Raw genomic sequence first — 16570 nt, 5'->3', positions numbered from 1 at the left:
GGCCAGTGCTCTGCCAGAGACTCAGATGCCATCCCCTTTGCCTCTTAGTCACACCTAAGCTGGACAACGTTGTGAGGATGGCTTTTTGGTGACCAGCCCAAACCAGTTCTCTTAACAGAGAGAATTTAATAGAAAGAAGTAGTAAGTACTCAAGAACTAGGAAGGCAAAATATACCACAAGGTTCTACTTGAGTGAGGCAGCTGCGACTGAAGGGCAGGGGAGGCAAACGGAAGAGGTCGGAATGATCTAAATGTGGAAACTTCGATGAGGGGCCCTTGCCAAGTCAACCTTGGACCTCTGAGGTGGGGCATACTCAGCTGCTGCTGGGGGCTAATTTGAGGGGATGATCCCCATCCCCTGCTGTGGGGTCACTGTTGTGTGCTGGCCTCTCTCAGCCAGGGTGAGGACACTGGTTCCACTAGTGGTGGCAGAATGAGAAAACTGGACTCAGCTGCTGCTACTGGGGCAAAGGAGAGTCTGACGGGAACAGGATGGCCAGGACAGAAAGCGGCGGCCCTTCTCCCTCCTCCAGCTTTGCAGTCTCTCCCCGCGCCCCCTCTCTAGTGCCCCCTCTTGGCAGTGCCTAATGGGAAGTCCCTGGCAGAACAGCTGTGATTGGCAGATTCCCCGCCCACGAGTCCCAGTGTCCCAAAGAAACAGACATGAGGGTGGTTTGGAGATAAGCAACAATAGCTGGATAAGGGGCACATACAAGGGATTCCAAGTACAGCCCTACCTTTCTCATTGGTGCAGGGCTGGGTGGCCATGTAGAGAAAGAGAGGAAGGACGGTCATGGGAACATCAGGCCCAGCAGAAGGTGTAGAGGCCATGAGATTGTAATAGCGTCCTTTGGTGACAGATGGGAGCAACACGGCTGATGAGCACAGGAGAGCATATAGACCTGTCCAATCACTATGTGTGCACCGGAAGCTAATGTGACATTAGGTGTCAACTATCCCCAAATAAAAAGAGGAAAGCAAGGACTGTAACAAACATTAGTGATTACTCAAAAGATACCGGTTGAATTAATTAATTTCCCATGTCATCTTGTGGAACCCACTTAGGCACTTGGCAGTTTCAGTCTACTCGTTGTTAAGGATCTTCAGGCTCTAAAATTAGGTGAGTTTCTTACATTTGACTCTAGATGCACTTTGATTTAGGACACCTGAAGATGGTAAAGGTGCAATACAACCGTTTATTGAATCCTTACTTATCTAACTTCTCTTTGCCTTACTTTCTTCATCTCTATAATGGGAATATAATACACTCTTCTTTATGGAGTTATTTAGAAGTTGTAGAGGATTGCACAGTGCTCAGAAAAGCCTGGAGCAGAGCACATAGTAAGTCAATGCTTGTTAGTGTCACTACTCTTATAAACAGTGCTACTGAGGGGCACCTGGGTGGCTCAGTCAGTTAAGCATCTGCCTTCAGCTCATGTCATGATCCCAGGGTCCTCGGATGGAGCCCTGCATTGTCATTGAGGTTCCCTACTCAGCGGGGAGCCTGCTCTCCCCACCCATCCTCCTACCCTGGCTGTTCTCTCTCTCTTGCTCACTCTCTTTCTCTCTCACTCAAATAAATAAAATCGTAAAAAAAAAAAATTTACAAAAACCTTAGTGTTGAGCAGGCAGTATAGAAATGAAGAAGCTGAGTTTCTGCCCTTATACTGCTCACAACCTAGGGAAGAGAGAGAGAGGATACTAAAACGGTAATTGCAATTCAGCATAGAATAGAGCTTACTATTGGGACAGAATTTCCAAACTGATGCAGGAGAAGGGAGGGGGAAGATGCATGCTCCTTGGGAATGTGGTCAAACCGATGAGGCTGAGCTTTTCACACAATAGGGTCATCATTGCGTTCACTCAGCACAGCTTTCCAGGGAGCCCTGACCATCACTGGCACCAAAATGAAGATAAAAGCCCAGCATAGCTGAACTTTGGGGTTCTCTGAGTGGGAGGATCCCAGGGCCAGCAGTCTGAAGACCTCTCTAAAAAAAAAAAAAAAACAAGAAAAGGAGGCAGAAGTCAGGGACACCTGTGTGGCTCAGTTGGTTAAACCACAGCCTTTGGTTCAGGGCATGATCCCAGGGTCCTGGGATCGAGCCCCACATCGGGCTCCTTGCTCAGCGGGGAGCTTCCTTCTCTCTCTGCCTCTGCCTGACACTCTTCCTTCTTGTGCTCCCTTTCTTTTTCTGATAAATAAATAAAATCTTAAAAAAAAAAAAAAAGATTCAGAAGTCAGGACCTTAGGGGAGAGATTACTCTTTGCTATTCCCACCCCTGCCCCTAGAGGCCTAGAAGCAAGAGGAGCTGATGTGCAGACCCCAATGTATAGTTACAATAAAGGAGCCCCATTAAAAAGTACTCAGAATTTCCAGCCAGTGACAGCAGAGCCTGGAACCAAACATAAGCCCTTCTGAGTCTGAGGCCCCATGTAAAGACAAAGGTCACCCTCTCTGCATGCAAATGGGCAAAAGATGGGTCTCAGGGAATTATAATAGGAGAAAATGTTTCTTGAGCACTCAGGATGAGCCAGCCATCCCTCTAAGCATTTTGTGTGTATTAATTTTATGTGTATTAATCTGTTCCTCCAATGTAGATCTTATTATGACCTTCATTTTAGAGATAAAGAAATGGGGGCACGGGATGCCTGGGTGGCTCAGTTGGTTGGGCAGCTGCCTTCGGCTCAGGTCATGATCCCGGCGTCCTGGGATCCAGTCCCACATGGGGCTCCTTGCTCTGCCGGGAGCCTGCTTCTCCTTCTGCTCTGCCTGCCATTCTGTCTGCCTGTGCTCGCTCTCTCCCCCCGCCCTCTCTGATAAATAAATAAAATCTTAAAAAAAAAAAAAAAAGAAATGGGGGCACGGGACGCCTGGGTGGCTCAGTTGGTTAAGCAGCTGCCTTCGGCTCAGGTCATGATCCCAGCGTCCTGGGATGGAGTTCCACATCGGGCTCCTTGCTTGGCAGGGAGCCTGCTTCTCCCTCTGCCTCTGCCTGCCATTCTGTCTGCCTGTGCTCGCTCTCTCCCCCTCTCTCTCTCTGATAAATAAATAAAATCTTAAAAAAAAAAAAAAGAAATGGGGGCTCAAGGAGGCTAAGTAACTAGTCCAACGTCACACAGCTGTTAAGTGGTGGAGTAAAATGGCAGATTCAGTCCGTGGGGATCCAGAGCCCATGTTCTTAACTGCAATGCTACTGTTTCAGCACAAACAGCACCTCCCCAGAATGCCCAGCCACAGCCCCCACGTGTGCAAACTACGAAGAGAAGTCACGATTTGTTCACTCCCACAGCGTACATGGAACCTGCGTGTACATTCCAACATCTAACTTCCTTTTTATGTTTTTTGTTCTCCCCCATGAATAAGGGTGCTTAGGTAAAAAAAGTGGATGAGGAGATAAAATTTATAATTCTATCAGTCAGCCATAACCACTGGTAACATATTGATATAGATACTTCTAGTCTCTGCGCGTATTTCTCCAAATGCATTATACTACACTTTAAAAAAATTTATTACTTTATTGCACTGCACTTGAAACTTAGCAATCTTTTTTTTTAAATGATTTTACTTATTTATTCGAGATAGAATTTGGTAGATTTATTTGAGCAGAGGGCGGAGGATGAGTCCCGACTGAGCAGGGACCCCAATGTGCCGCTGGATCCCAGGACCATGGGACCATGACCTGAGCCGAAGGCAGATGCTTAACCCACTGAGCCACCCAGGCGTCCACTTAATGATCTAAGAGAGTCTTCCAGATGGCTGAAACTTCCTCTGCTGCATCATTTCTAAAGGCTCTCCAGCACGGCATTGTATTTACCTATGATAATGCATTAATTCATGTACCTATTGCTGGACATTTCTTTTCTCTGTCATTTTTTTCACTCTTGCATTTTTTACTCTTGATCCCATGATCACAGATAGGTAGCTAATCTTTCTGATGATTTCCCAAGGAAAGTCCCTCAAACAAGAATGAGTAGGTCAAAGGGAAAATTATATTTACTTGTGAAATAAATAAGATTAGAGAAGATAGAAAGAAGGCAGTTCTGCCTGCCATCTTGCACAATACACATTTTGCTGCGGGGTGGCAGGGTGTGATGCACGCGGGGTTCCACCCCCCTCCGCCCCGCCCCCGCCGTCCCCCCTGCTTGCATACCCGGTCCCACCACTAACTCCTTCTCCCGGGTTTGTCTTGTGCCTTCCTGCCATCTCTGCTGTCTGTGTTGTAGATCGTGGCCAAGAAGTACCGGAACTATGACTTCCCGGCCGAGATGACGGGCCTGTGGCGGTACCTGAAGAACGCCTACGCGCGGGATGAGTTCACCAACACCTGCGCCGCCGACCAGGAGATCGAGTCCGCCTATGCCGACGTCGCCAAGCGCCTCAGCCGGTCCTGAGCTCGGCCACCTCGCCCTGCCACTGGCAGCACAAGGACTCTGCTTCTCCGAAACCAACTCCAGCCTCTCTGATTTCCCTTCCACATCGCCTTGGGAAACATTGTTTGGTCGCCTGCCACCTCTTGCTGGGCCCGTGGACTCTAGCCTGCTGTCTCTTAGGAAGGTCCCAGCCAACCCCATTTGATCCCTGCCGGCATCTGCAGGCGGCAGTGATAGACACCCTCAAGCTCTCAGCCTTTGGGCCTGGTCCGGCTTTCAGTGTGTTTGGGGTCAGCCCTGGAGAACCTGCCTAGGGGACTGTCCCCGGTCCCTCTGCCAATACCAGACTCGCTGCTCAGCTGCGGTAGCAACATGCAACCCCGTGTCCCCTTCCCCCTCCTCGTTGGTAACTCCTTGGCCAAGGACAGATGCCATCAAAGATCTTACTAGAAAGAGAGCCACCCTGTTTGGGGGAGACAGAGAGAGTGAATGGAGGACAGGCAGGCTGTGGATTGGGCGGCTGGCACACACACCTTCAGTCCCTCTCTGCTTTCTGACGCTCCGGTCACACAGGGCACTGAGGACCATTTCAGACCGTCTCTGGTCTGCAGGGTGAGAAGGTTGTGATGCTCTCATGTATTGGGGGGACACCCACCTCTGTTCTGTGCTGTCCAGGCCTTTTGAGAAAGCGAAGTTGGCATGCAGTCACAAAACAGGGTGTCTGGGAAGGAGAGGGGGAACAGTGTCAATGCCAAAAGGCCCACAGGGTCTACCAGCCATGGGTTTGCTTGCTTAGTGGTAGTTTTGTTGGAGGTGACATGCCCAGGTTTGACAGATCCATGAGTGAATTTCGTTCTGTGAGAAAGCAGTTGGGAGGGGGGAGCAGGGGGTGGGGGGTGAAGATAGGGAACTTCTTTATGAGGCTCAAGGTTCCCTGGGAATCTTTGTGCAGGTCTTCTTTCTCATGATCTCACAAAGTCTTGAACTGCTGATGTCATGTCACTACCAACCAAGAATTGGCCAAAACTGACTTTCCAGTCTCTTCAAGTGGTTCCCGAATGTGGGTCTGCCAGCCCGGTGGGGCTCCTGGCTGAGCTGGCTACAGCCTCTGATGGGTAAGAGATGGCATGATCATGGAACACCTTAGGAAGAAAGTCCATGGGCCTTTCTGACTGGGAAACCATGTGGCTTGAACTTGAGGAAAAGTAGATGCCCCTGCCATTTGACTCACCTGCGAGATGAAAAAGAAAAGTTTTTTAGCTAATATTTCTCTCCTCAGTTGCTCTCCTTCAGTTTTACCTCCTTCAAAGCTCATCTGGCTTGAGCCTGGGGAACCTGTGCAGAGGGAACTAAGAAAAACGAGTTAATCATCAGCCCTCTGTCCTAGTGGTGGCCTGTGAGAACAACCAGACATCATAGACCGTCCCCTTCAGCAGCTCTCCCGTCCGGGCTGCCCGCGGGTAGAGTGAGGTTCCCGAGTGCCAAAAAGCCCCAGGACATGGCTTGTTGCTCAGGAAGGTCAGGCAACAATGGTCCTTTCCATAGAAACATTGGTACATCGTTGGCCCAGCCACCCCCAGACAGAACTTTGTCTCCAGGGATCTCTGAAGTGATCTTAGCAGAGGGGAGGAAGCAGGAGCCCCTTGAGCCCAGTGAGGAAGAGGAAATTTCTCAGTAGGATGTTTTATTAGCCTGAGAGCTTTGCAAGGGCAAGAGGCATTGATTCATTCCTTCCCTTAAAGAAACCTTCCCAGGGATTCCCTGGGAACGGAGTCCCTAGACATGTTTAAAAAGGAACATGGTGAGGAAACAGTTCTTTTTACTGTAGGGAAAAGCCCCAAACTGGCCTCTTGGGAGATGAAGTCTGGAATGATCTCAGAGGATTTTTAATTAGTGTAAATCCTGTTGTCCTCAGAAACCCTGACCTGACTTTAGCAACACAGTCACAATGACCGAAGAGGCAATTTACTTTCCAGAGACCCTCAGTGGTGCTGTTCTAGAAGCATGGCGGTGTAGCAAAGGCAGCGGGACAGAAAACAGGCTCCCAGGTGGCACAGCTCCCGGCTAGGGGTTGTCTCATACTAATGACTGATTTGAGAGTCAGAATTCAGCCATTGGCTGGTCTTAAAACACAGTCTTTAAAAACAAAGAAGCCAAACTGAATCAATATTGTTGTTTCTAGATGTTCCTTCTGTGGTTTACTTAGTTTTGCATAAATAACGATATTAAGGCACCAGTGGGGGGAGGCAGTTAAATGATCAGTTATAACCACGGAAAACAGGGGATGGAGTTAGAGATGGAAAGCACTTCTGAGTACTTAATTCAAGAATATCTTTTGATTTTAATATAAGATTATGACAATACAACCGACTCTTGACTGAAAGCTTTAATGTCTTATTACCAGATTTAGCAGAATATTCTAAAATAACAATCATATAACCTTCTAATTATTTTTTCCAAAAGAGATTTTTATCTCTAGATCCTTCAGCCTCCCTGGGCTTTGGCCACAAACCTGTCACATATACAGCATCTTCAGGCCTCAGTCTGATGAGGTCCTTAGGTGTCTCCAGAACCTGCTCAGGGAGTCCTGAAGGTTTGGTCTTCATCCAAAGTAACCCCATCTTTGGTCTTGAATGGGTGTTGATCCCTTAGAAAGCATTTCAGTGGCATTAGAAAGGATTTGGGTTGAGATCTTATTTTATTTTGGATTTATTTTTCTCCTTTGATTTTCATGTCACTATTTTATTTTATTTTTGTGGAATAGCATAGCGGGAGGCAGAGGCAGAAAGAAGAATCAAACTCAGAATGACTGTGTTGAATTTACCCATCTATCAGATTGGGCTACCTCTCAGGTTGACGCTGAGAGAAGGTATGGGTAAGATTTTAATAACCTTATATGATGAGCTGGATAATAAAAGCTTGAGTGTTCTAGAGCATGGTCCTTGTATTGTGTGTCTTTATCTCCCAATGACAGAAGTGAAATGCCTGACAGCTCAGAATCACAGGTGACGAACCCCTAAAAACCCACTTTTATTTAGCCGCACAATCTCAGACTGGTTTCAGCTTCTCAGAAAATGCCAGTCTCTGGTGTTCACATCTCCTGCCGGGGGCACCAGCAAGGATCTTGGTCTTTTCATTAGAAAAAGCCTTCTCCAAGAGTGACGTTTCCTCAGCTGCATTTTCCAGCCCGTGTCAATGAGACGGCAGAAGCTCTTCACAGCACCCGTGACTACTAGTCATTCTGCACAAAGACAACACCAAGCATCTTCACATTGTTGCAGGATGGAATCGAGCCTGGAATTGACCCTGAAGATCTTAGAATCCCAGGAATCAGTAAGGCTTAGACAAATAGAATTAAAGTTGGGGGCGGGGTGGAGAGTCAGGAAGGGACAGGTCCATCTCTTAAGAGTTTTCCATTGTGAGAAACCAGTGAAGGGTCTGTGTCTAAAATTAAATCGGTCTAGAGGCAGCAGGAATCCAGTAGTTACTTCTGTGATCGTCTGCTATTCCTTGTGGCCAGAAGCCATTTAAGTAGCAGAGTGAGTCAAGATGCCGTTGTCTCTCTCTCCTCGGAAAGATGAAGTATCACCTCATAATTAAACTGAAGCTCAAGGATTCCTAAGGGACCCCTTCCTTATTTTTTCACATGCCATTAAAAAGAATCGTGAGCACTGGAGAGAGAAGTGTGCATGTGAAGAAGCATCCTGGTTCTAAAGTTAGGAGGACAGACATTGTCATGTCTTTGGCCTTGGAGCCCTTTCTGCAAAGAGACCCATTGTCTTCTATCCAGTGCTTTTTAGCATTCAAACCAAGTAACGTGTGTCCCCTTCATGAATGCATTTTCCTTTACCTTTGCCAATATTCTTCTCCCGGCTTAGTTTCAGGATACTTTCCTTTCATCAGGAGGTATGATCAAAAGTGTGCCTCATTTTATTTAATGTTACTTGCAGCATTAGATCCAATGCTCCCCTCACCAACCAAAAATAAAATGAAACATTGCCTCATTATAAGGTTTGGGCTAATACGTGTTTCTATAAAAGCAATCTGTTTTTCTTTTAAAACATAGTTTAAAGAATCCAGTTATCTAATATATATCCAATATTTTATGTATAGTTAGAGATTTCACAATAATGATTGTGCATACACTTAAAATATACAATATCCAGCTGATGTTTGGAAATTTGTCTTACTTTCAAGACCTCGTGTTTGTCCCATTCTAAAAGCTGGGGGTTAACTGATTTAGCAAAAGATGCCTAGCTTTTTATAAAAGAACAAACATTACATTTTATAAAGACACTCCAAATGATGGTTACTTGATGTTCTCAAGACCTTTAACTGTGGTGACAAGATAGCAGGACTTGCTTTCAAGCCTTAATAAATTTAAGTTGCCTTTCGATGAAGACACTGCTGAATGTTCTCTTCATGAATCTGAACGAGTTATAAATTTGTTTTCCAGTCCTGACTGGTATTGGTATTAACTGATTCAAATAAAGTTGGTTTATTTTCGAGTATTACAAAGGCAATCATCAGACTGCTTATTTGAGGTGCGGATTTCCTATGCTATTTAAATGACAAGTATGAACTACCCCCCCCCCATACAAGTTATTCTGTTTTCCCATTATAAAAGAAAATATGTTCATTATTCTTAAAAATCAGAAGCAAAGAAAAAGAAAAAGAGGAAGAAGAAAAGGAAAAACAAGAAGCTTGTGACCCAGTCATCTAAAAATCCATTTTTATTTTAGCAGGGCTAAATTTTATTATAGAACATGAGCTGGGTTAAAAAAAATAAATGGACTGATGTTCATTCAAGGTTCTCATTTCAATTTCCTAACTGTATCATTATACCCAGGGTAAGCCAAAAGTGACAGTCCAGGTATGATTTAAGGTGTACTTTAAAATACTAGTCTACCTGCACCCAAAACTTCCTCTTTGCTGACAGTGGCCTGACCCTATCAGTGTTACTGGCTGAAATTCCCACCCCTAGAACATCACTGACTCTAGATTAAGGTCTCCAGAGTCTTCAGTAAGTTTTACCTGAAGCCAACATTGATATCAGATGAAGTCCTGACAGGAGAGGTGGCCTGTAGTTCACAGCAGGTTGTAGCAGATGCTGTCCATGGTCTCCCTCCATCCCCACCACCCCTGTGTTCCTCTGGCAGAGCTCTGATTGGGCGAGGGGTTCTCCTCCCCACTCCTCCCTAGTCCCCACCCTCACAGGATTCAGGTAAAAGTGGTTCCCACCCCAGTTCCAAGGGGCGAAGCATGAATGAATGGTCTGACCCTGTCCTCCTGGCTGTGGTTGGTTTGGGAGTGGGTTCTTGACCAACTTTCACCCAGTATTGTGAGAAGAGATTTGTTTAGGAACTTCTGAGAAAGATCTTCTGAACAAGTGTCTCCTTAAGTCACTGCCTCTGGATGTGGGTTTGAGGCCTGGAAATGCTGCCCTCACCCCACTCCCACCCGCCCCAGAGACCATGAAGGACAAGCATCAGGCAAAGTACTGCAAAAGGCACCAAGAGTGGAGAGGGTCCATCTCCTAATAGGACCACTGAGCTTCTGAATCAGCCCACTGTGATCCTGGCTTTAAGTTTGCTTTTCCTGTTCTGTTATACATCCTGGATTATTTGAGGGGATTTGTTTGTTTGTTGTTATGAGTGGCTGAAGGTATCCAAGTGGTGGATGAGCCAAATTTGTTGTCATTATTGCTGTTGTTGTTTTTAATAGCCAGTTCCTTCATCAGATTGCTCAAGCAAGACGTGTTCCATGTTTCCATTGTTTGCTCTGCAGGTTGACCACGGGCTGTGGGCACAGGAGACTTCATCTCTCTGCATCTTGGTTTCCTTAATTGTGTTGTGATGAGACCAAGGGGTGCGCAAGTGGCCATGCCTGTATTTGGTCTTGAGAACAGAGCCCTGTTCCAGAAAACCTGCCAAAACTAAACTTGGAAACAAGAGCGTCTCATTATACTTGCAAAGATTGTGAACTGTGTCTCTTTCATTTTTATGTCCAGTAGCTAAGATCCCCAGAATTCCCAGTAAATTTTACCTTATGGGAAAGTGCCTGGGGTGTCAGACTCAGGGAAGCTCAGAGTTGAAAACTGGAGATCAGACTTCTGATCCTAAATGTATCACTACATTGCTATACGATCTTGAGTAAAGCCACTTTCTGGGACTGTTCCCCAACAGGATTACTAAGGCCTCTTTTTTGGGATGATGAGTTTCCTGATGAAAAGTACCTAGAGGTAATAAATAATTTTATAAATGGAAATGACATTTCATCCAATTGGAACCATCAGTCCATTGGAAGGTCTCACAGTAGCCCTCCTAAATGGAAAGAAACTGATCACCAGAAAATACATAGGTATTAGGAACTGGTGGGTTAGGGTGTGCTCACCAATCCAAAGTTTTATGTTCAAAAGTGCCCAATCCTCCCTGCCTGGTGAGATCCACCTTATAATCACTGGGCTCTGGCTCTAAATCTTTGTAGATATCCTCCCCAACTCCCTTCTTCTGAAATATACTAAGACTCTATTGAAGAGCTGTTCTTTTTGATTGAAATCAATCTAATAATTGTAGCTTTTTCCAATCATGTTTTTCTGGTGATTTTTTTCTCATTTATTTGTTTTGGTCATTGTCAACTAACACTCTGTATACTATTTTTCAATTTTTTTCCTTACTCATACATTATGAACATCTTTCCATGTCCCTTTTCATCTGCTATATCATTCCTATATATATGTACATTTTAAGATTGATTGATTTATTTATTTGAGAAAGAGAGAGAGAGAGAATGCAGGTGGAGGGGCAGAGGGAGAGGGAGAGAGGGAGAAACTCAAGCAGACTTCCCTGCTGAGCACAGAGCCTTATGCAGGGCTTGATCCCATGATTGTGAAACTATGACCTGAGCCGAAACCAAGAGTCGTCACTTAAATGAGTGCAAAACCCAGGCATCCGAAGGACTCCTTGGCACGTGTAGAATTCCTTCTTTGAATAAAACATGAGAAAATTTAAAAATAAAAAAAATTCCTTACTTTTGGCAACATAAGGATTGCCACCCTAGACCAACCCCAGTTGATACCCGGCCAGTATAGCCTCAGAGGTGTCAGGAACATTATGGGAAGCTGCGTATGTATGTGCATAAGAGGGCCAGCTTTGGAAACATTAGCACTGGACTTGTGAAGAGCTATTTTATACCAGAATTTTTTCCCACAAATTCATTGAACTTTTGGCCTTCAGAGTAAGGTCAGGCCTGTCCTTCAGGAAGATGAATGTGGATAAAGTGAAGAGAAAGAAAAATTGTGAGTTGGCAGGGCCTGCCATGGGATTTATGAAAGTGTGATAGAAAAGTGAAGCCAGAAAACCTGAAATCCCAAGTCTGTATTTCAAGGGTGATGATATTTAGAGTACTATGGCCTCTAAAGTAACACCCAAGAGACAGGTAGATCTTCACCCTTAAATTCTAGATTAATTAAGGGGGAAAAGAGACTTTACATTCACCTGGAACCAAAGGACTTGCAGAAAATGATCATCTTCATTCTTTCCTGTTGCCCCCAACCCATTCTCATGCCTCACACAACTCCTGGAACACCATCTCTTCTCATAGTGCCAGCGATTCTCAGAGAGATTCTCAAAAAAAGCAAACCAAGATGGCGTTAATTATCCAGCTCTTGATTTATCAAGATGCGATATAATCTGAAAACAAATGTTGAAGAAAGGTGATGAATGTAAAAGATCATGAGACTCTAACTGAACCATTGCACAATTAAGACCACAACAGGGCCAAGTTCAACAACCAAGAGAGACATGGAGCCCAAAAGCTATCATGTGGTTATTTAATTCTAGAAAGGGGAACTATATGAGGGTGTTGAGGGGAGTAATGAAAGGAGCAGTTAAAATGTAAATTGCCCACTGGAGACTATTTTAAAATGCTTTTTTGGAGTACCTTGCAAGGAGCTCCAAAGTCAATAATAAAAGGGTCTATAAATGTATCAAGGCAGAAAGCCAACTAGATAATCAGTGAGACCACTTGACCCAGAGCTACCCTGAGAGAGAAAATGGAGAGGCAGTTGTTTTCTTTTTAACTCTCTAAAAATAAAAAGAGATGACAAGGACATCTTCACTTCCTCTTTTAAAAGATATTCTCATAAATATGGACTTGAACGCAAATAGGACTGGGAGCAACCAATGGCAGCAAGAGACATCCTGAGGGGGAAGCCACTGGGTAAAATTTATGTCTAAAAGATGACAATAAGCTTCCCTACCAGGGGTTGTAAAATGCTCCATATAGGTAAGAATACAGCCCCAACTGCATCCACAGAATATTGATTCTCTGATATACTAGCCTAAGTACATACTGTGGGCAAAAAGGCCAGCCAAATACTGGGATCTCCTAGAACAGCATTGGCCAAGACACACAAAGCTTTGTACTTCCTAGTGCAAAACCAGGGTATGATCACTCCTGTCTGCAGTTTGGATGGACATATCCCAAGAAATATTAATGGTCACAATAGTCTCTATGTTAAATGCATATCCTTAGGACCTCATGTGCTAAATAGTATGTATTGGAATTATCTCAAATTCTTGCAATATTCCCATAATGTACTCCTTTTTTGAAAAAAAAATTACAGAAAGGGAATCAGAGGCCTGTAGCCATTAAGCAAGTTGCTCATGTTCACTAGCCATTAGGAGTTGGGATTTCAATCCAAAAGACCAACAGAAGGTCTTAGGAAGAAGGAAGGAAGAGGAAGAAGAACTGAAACAAAAAATAACGTTCCTCAGTCTGAAAGGCGGAGCTGTAATACGATCAAACCCAAAGTAACACAAAGTTCTGTGACCGGGTAAAATTATGAACCAGGTACACATAGTATGCGACTCCTTAGGACATCTAAAATTAAAAATACAAACTCTTTAACAATGTCTCTCAGAGACTGTTGTATTTAAGTACATAAAGGGCTTCCTCAGTTGTTTGTTTCATAGGTGTACAATTTTCATTGTATGGATATGTGTTTACCTTTTATTTATTTATTTATTTAAAGATTTTATTTATTTATTTGACAGACAGAGAGATCACAAGTAGACAGAGTGGCAGGCGGGGGGCGGGGAAGCAGGCTCCCTGCTGAAAGCAGAGAGCCGGATGTGGGTCTTGATTCCAGGACCCTGAGATCATGACCTGAACCGAAGGCAGAGGCTTAACCCACTGAGCCACCCAGACAACTCTGTACGTTTATTTACTGATGAATTTGTAAATATTTTTGAATTGGAAAAAAAAACATGCACAGTCAAAGAAAAGTCATGCATTTCAAGAGGCATTACAATGAGAAGAAGATGACCTTCCTATGGCAAATACTCTCACCCACATCTGAGAGGACACCAGTGTTAACAATTCTTTATATTAACTTCCAGAAATTTTTGATGCACACACACACACACACGTTATATTGCACATCATGTTTTTTGTAAGACTATAGGACATGTGCGTGCATATATTGCTTCAGATTTATTTTATTAAAAATGGGAGCTTGACTTTTAATTCTGCATTTCTTACTAAATCTATCTTAAGGAGCTTCCTATATCAATATATTTCACATTTTCTATAACATCTGCACAGTGTTTCACTGTATAACTTAATTCACTTGACCAGTCTACATTTAATAGACAATAAGGTCATTTCCAGTCTTCTGCCATTGAAATAAGGCTGACGTGAACATTCTTGGTGGTATTTTTGAACATATATGAGAAAACATTTGCAAAATAAGTTCCTGATGGTATGATTAGCAGATTCCAGGTATATGCATTTAATTAATTAATTAATTATTATTTTCATTTAATGCATTTGTGTGGTTCAGCACTTGAAGTAGTATAACAAATTAAATACTGGAAAATCTCACCACCCCATCCCTAATAATTATACTTCCTTCATCATCTATATGTAAAGATTTTATTAGCTTCTTGTGCATCCTTCTGGATTGTTCTTTATTCAGTTGCAAGAAAATGAAAATATATATTCTTATACCCTCCATTCTTACCCCAATAGCACATACTGCATACATTGTCCTGTATCTTACATTTTTTACTTAATATACCCTCCAGATCTTTCCATATAAGCACAAAATGTTTATCCACAGTTTTTACAGCTGCATACTATTCTGTAGTGTAGCTATTCCATAACTTAACCAATCCCCTTCTGCTGGACACCAAACTTACTTCTAAATTTTTGCTACTGCAAACAATGCAGTGATTAATAAGTATGCATATACTTAATTTTACATTCATATAAATAAATATAGAAACATGCATAAAGTGTGTCACCAGTTGGGTAAAGAAAACAAGTGAGGGGTGCCTGGGTGGCTCAGCTGGTTAAGTGATGGACTCTTGATTTCAGCACAGATTATGACCTTCAGCGTTTGGGAGATTCAGAGTCCTGAATCAGGCTCTGCTCTGAGTATGGAGGCTGCTTAAGACTATATCTCTCCCTCTCTTGCTACCCCTCCCCCTGCTTATGCTCTCTCTATGAATAGATAGCTAGATACGTAAATACATGCATACATAAATAATCCATAAATAAAGGAAAACAATACAAATCTCTGTTGACTGACCATTTTTTAAAAAATAAGATTATTTATTTATTTATTTATTTGAGAAGGAGTCAACACAGAGGAAAAGGGAAAGGGAGAAGCAGACTCCCTGCCAAACAGAGAGCCCATTGTGGGGCTGGATCACAGGACCCTGATATCATGACCTGAGCAGAAGACAGAGGCTTAACCCACTGAGCCACCCAGGTGTCCCTGGCTGGCAAATTTTTGACAATTCCTTGAAAGGATAAACAAAAATAATAATAATAATATTCCTTACTGGGTAGGATGGGAACTGAATGGAAGGGAACAAGTTAGGAAAGAGATTTTTCTCTGTACATGTTTTTATATATTTTATTAAGTCATGTGACGAGATGCTGTGGTGTTGTATTCTGTCCCTATTTTGGAAAGTATGTAATATGTATCAAAATCTGTTTATGACAGGTTCCTGTGAACTTTTGGGGTAATTAAAAAAAAATAGGCCATTTAGGACTTCCATAGGCTCTTGAGACAAAGTTCTAAGTGTCCATGATGCTTCTCGTCTGAACTCATCCCTTCCGTGTCCCACCCAGCTTGTGGCACAACCTCAGTGTGATTTTTCATGAGTTTTCAACTCAGTTGGTTAATTTAATATTTCTCCCATCAGCACTTTCCTGAAACCCTAGAAATATTAGATGTGCCAGTTAACAGATCCTTCCTACAGAATTGAATTAAGAAGTGTAATTGATAGAAAATGCCCATATGACACACAGATCCCGCATTGGGGAAGAGACAACACATGGCTGTGGAGACTCCCCAGCAGCCCGGGTTTGCCAAGCTCAGGTGAGAGCCCACAGGGGAGATGGAGCACATACTGCCTTGAGCTTCAAGCCTCGTGGGTCCCCCCACCCCCAGCTGAACCCTCTGGAACTACTTTCACTTCAGTTGGCTTCTTTGAACTGCAATTTCTGGGAATATCCAGCAATGTCCCCTCCCACCACACACCCCTTGGACCTTCTGGGAGTTTTAGGACTACATACTATATTCTGGCCCTGCCTTTCAGTTCGTCTTTGACTGCAACCTTCAACAAGTCATACTATAATAAGCAGGAGGTACTGGGGGGATTCTATTAGTCAGTGGATCATTTTCCTCCCTCCTTCCAATATTTTTTACCCCTCTCTCCTAAAGCCTTCCTGTAACAAGTAGGTCCCCAAAGGCTTCCCTTCCCCTCAGGCTTAGAACCACCTTCTAAATTTGTATTATAATTTTATTACCTTTAAGTTTATTATATATATTACATATCACAGATCATCTCTCTTTAGAATTAGAGCAAATATTAAAAAGCCATTGCTTCTTAGATGGTGAACCCGAAGTTGAAGTAACAGAGGTCCAAGACTCTACAGCATTCCAGCTACTCATGGGATAAGTTATACCAATGGTAACTTTGCTTTTTCATCTACCCATGTGTGAGGGGTTGAATTATGTCCCCCCAAGAAGAAATGTTGGAGTCCTGACCCATAGTACCTCTTAATGTAACCTTATCTGGAAATAGGGTCTTTGCAGAGGGAGTCAGGTTAAGATGAGGTCCTACAGGATCAGGGTGGGCCCTAATCCAAATGAGGGGCACCCTTATAAGAAGATGAAAATTT

General features: G+C 43.6%; 1 protein-coding gene across 2 annotated transcripts in view; it reads left to right on the top strand.

The window, feature by feature from the left end:
- Window positions 1-8890, top strand: part of CLIC5 (chloride intracellular channel 5) — a 157986-nt gene extending 149096 nt beyond the window's left edge. For both annotated transcript variants that reach the window (XM_082730722.1, XM_082730723.1), the window contains exon 6: window positions 4226-8890. In XM_082730722.1, the coding sequence (XP_082586848.1) occupies window positions 4226-4393 (168 nt within the window). In that variant the 3' untranslated portion in view covers window positions 4394-8890. The remainder of the gene's footprint in view (window positions 1-4225) is intronic.
- The last annotated feature ends 7680 nt before the right edge of the window (window positions 8891-16570 follow it).

Source organism: Mustela nivalis (assembly GCF_964662115.1).
Source record: "Mustela nivalis genome assembly, chromosome: 5".
Taxonomy (NCBI): domain Eukaryota; kingdom Metazoa; phylum Chordata; class Mammalia; order Carnivora; family Mustelidae; genus Mustela; species Mustela nivalis.
Note: the sequence above shows the minus strand (reverse complement) of the source record. Positions and strands in the feature narration are given on the sequence as shown.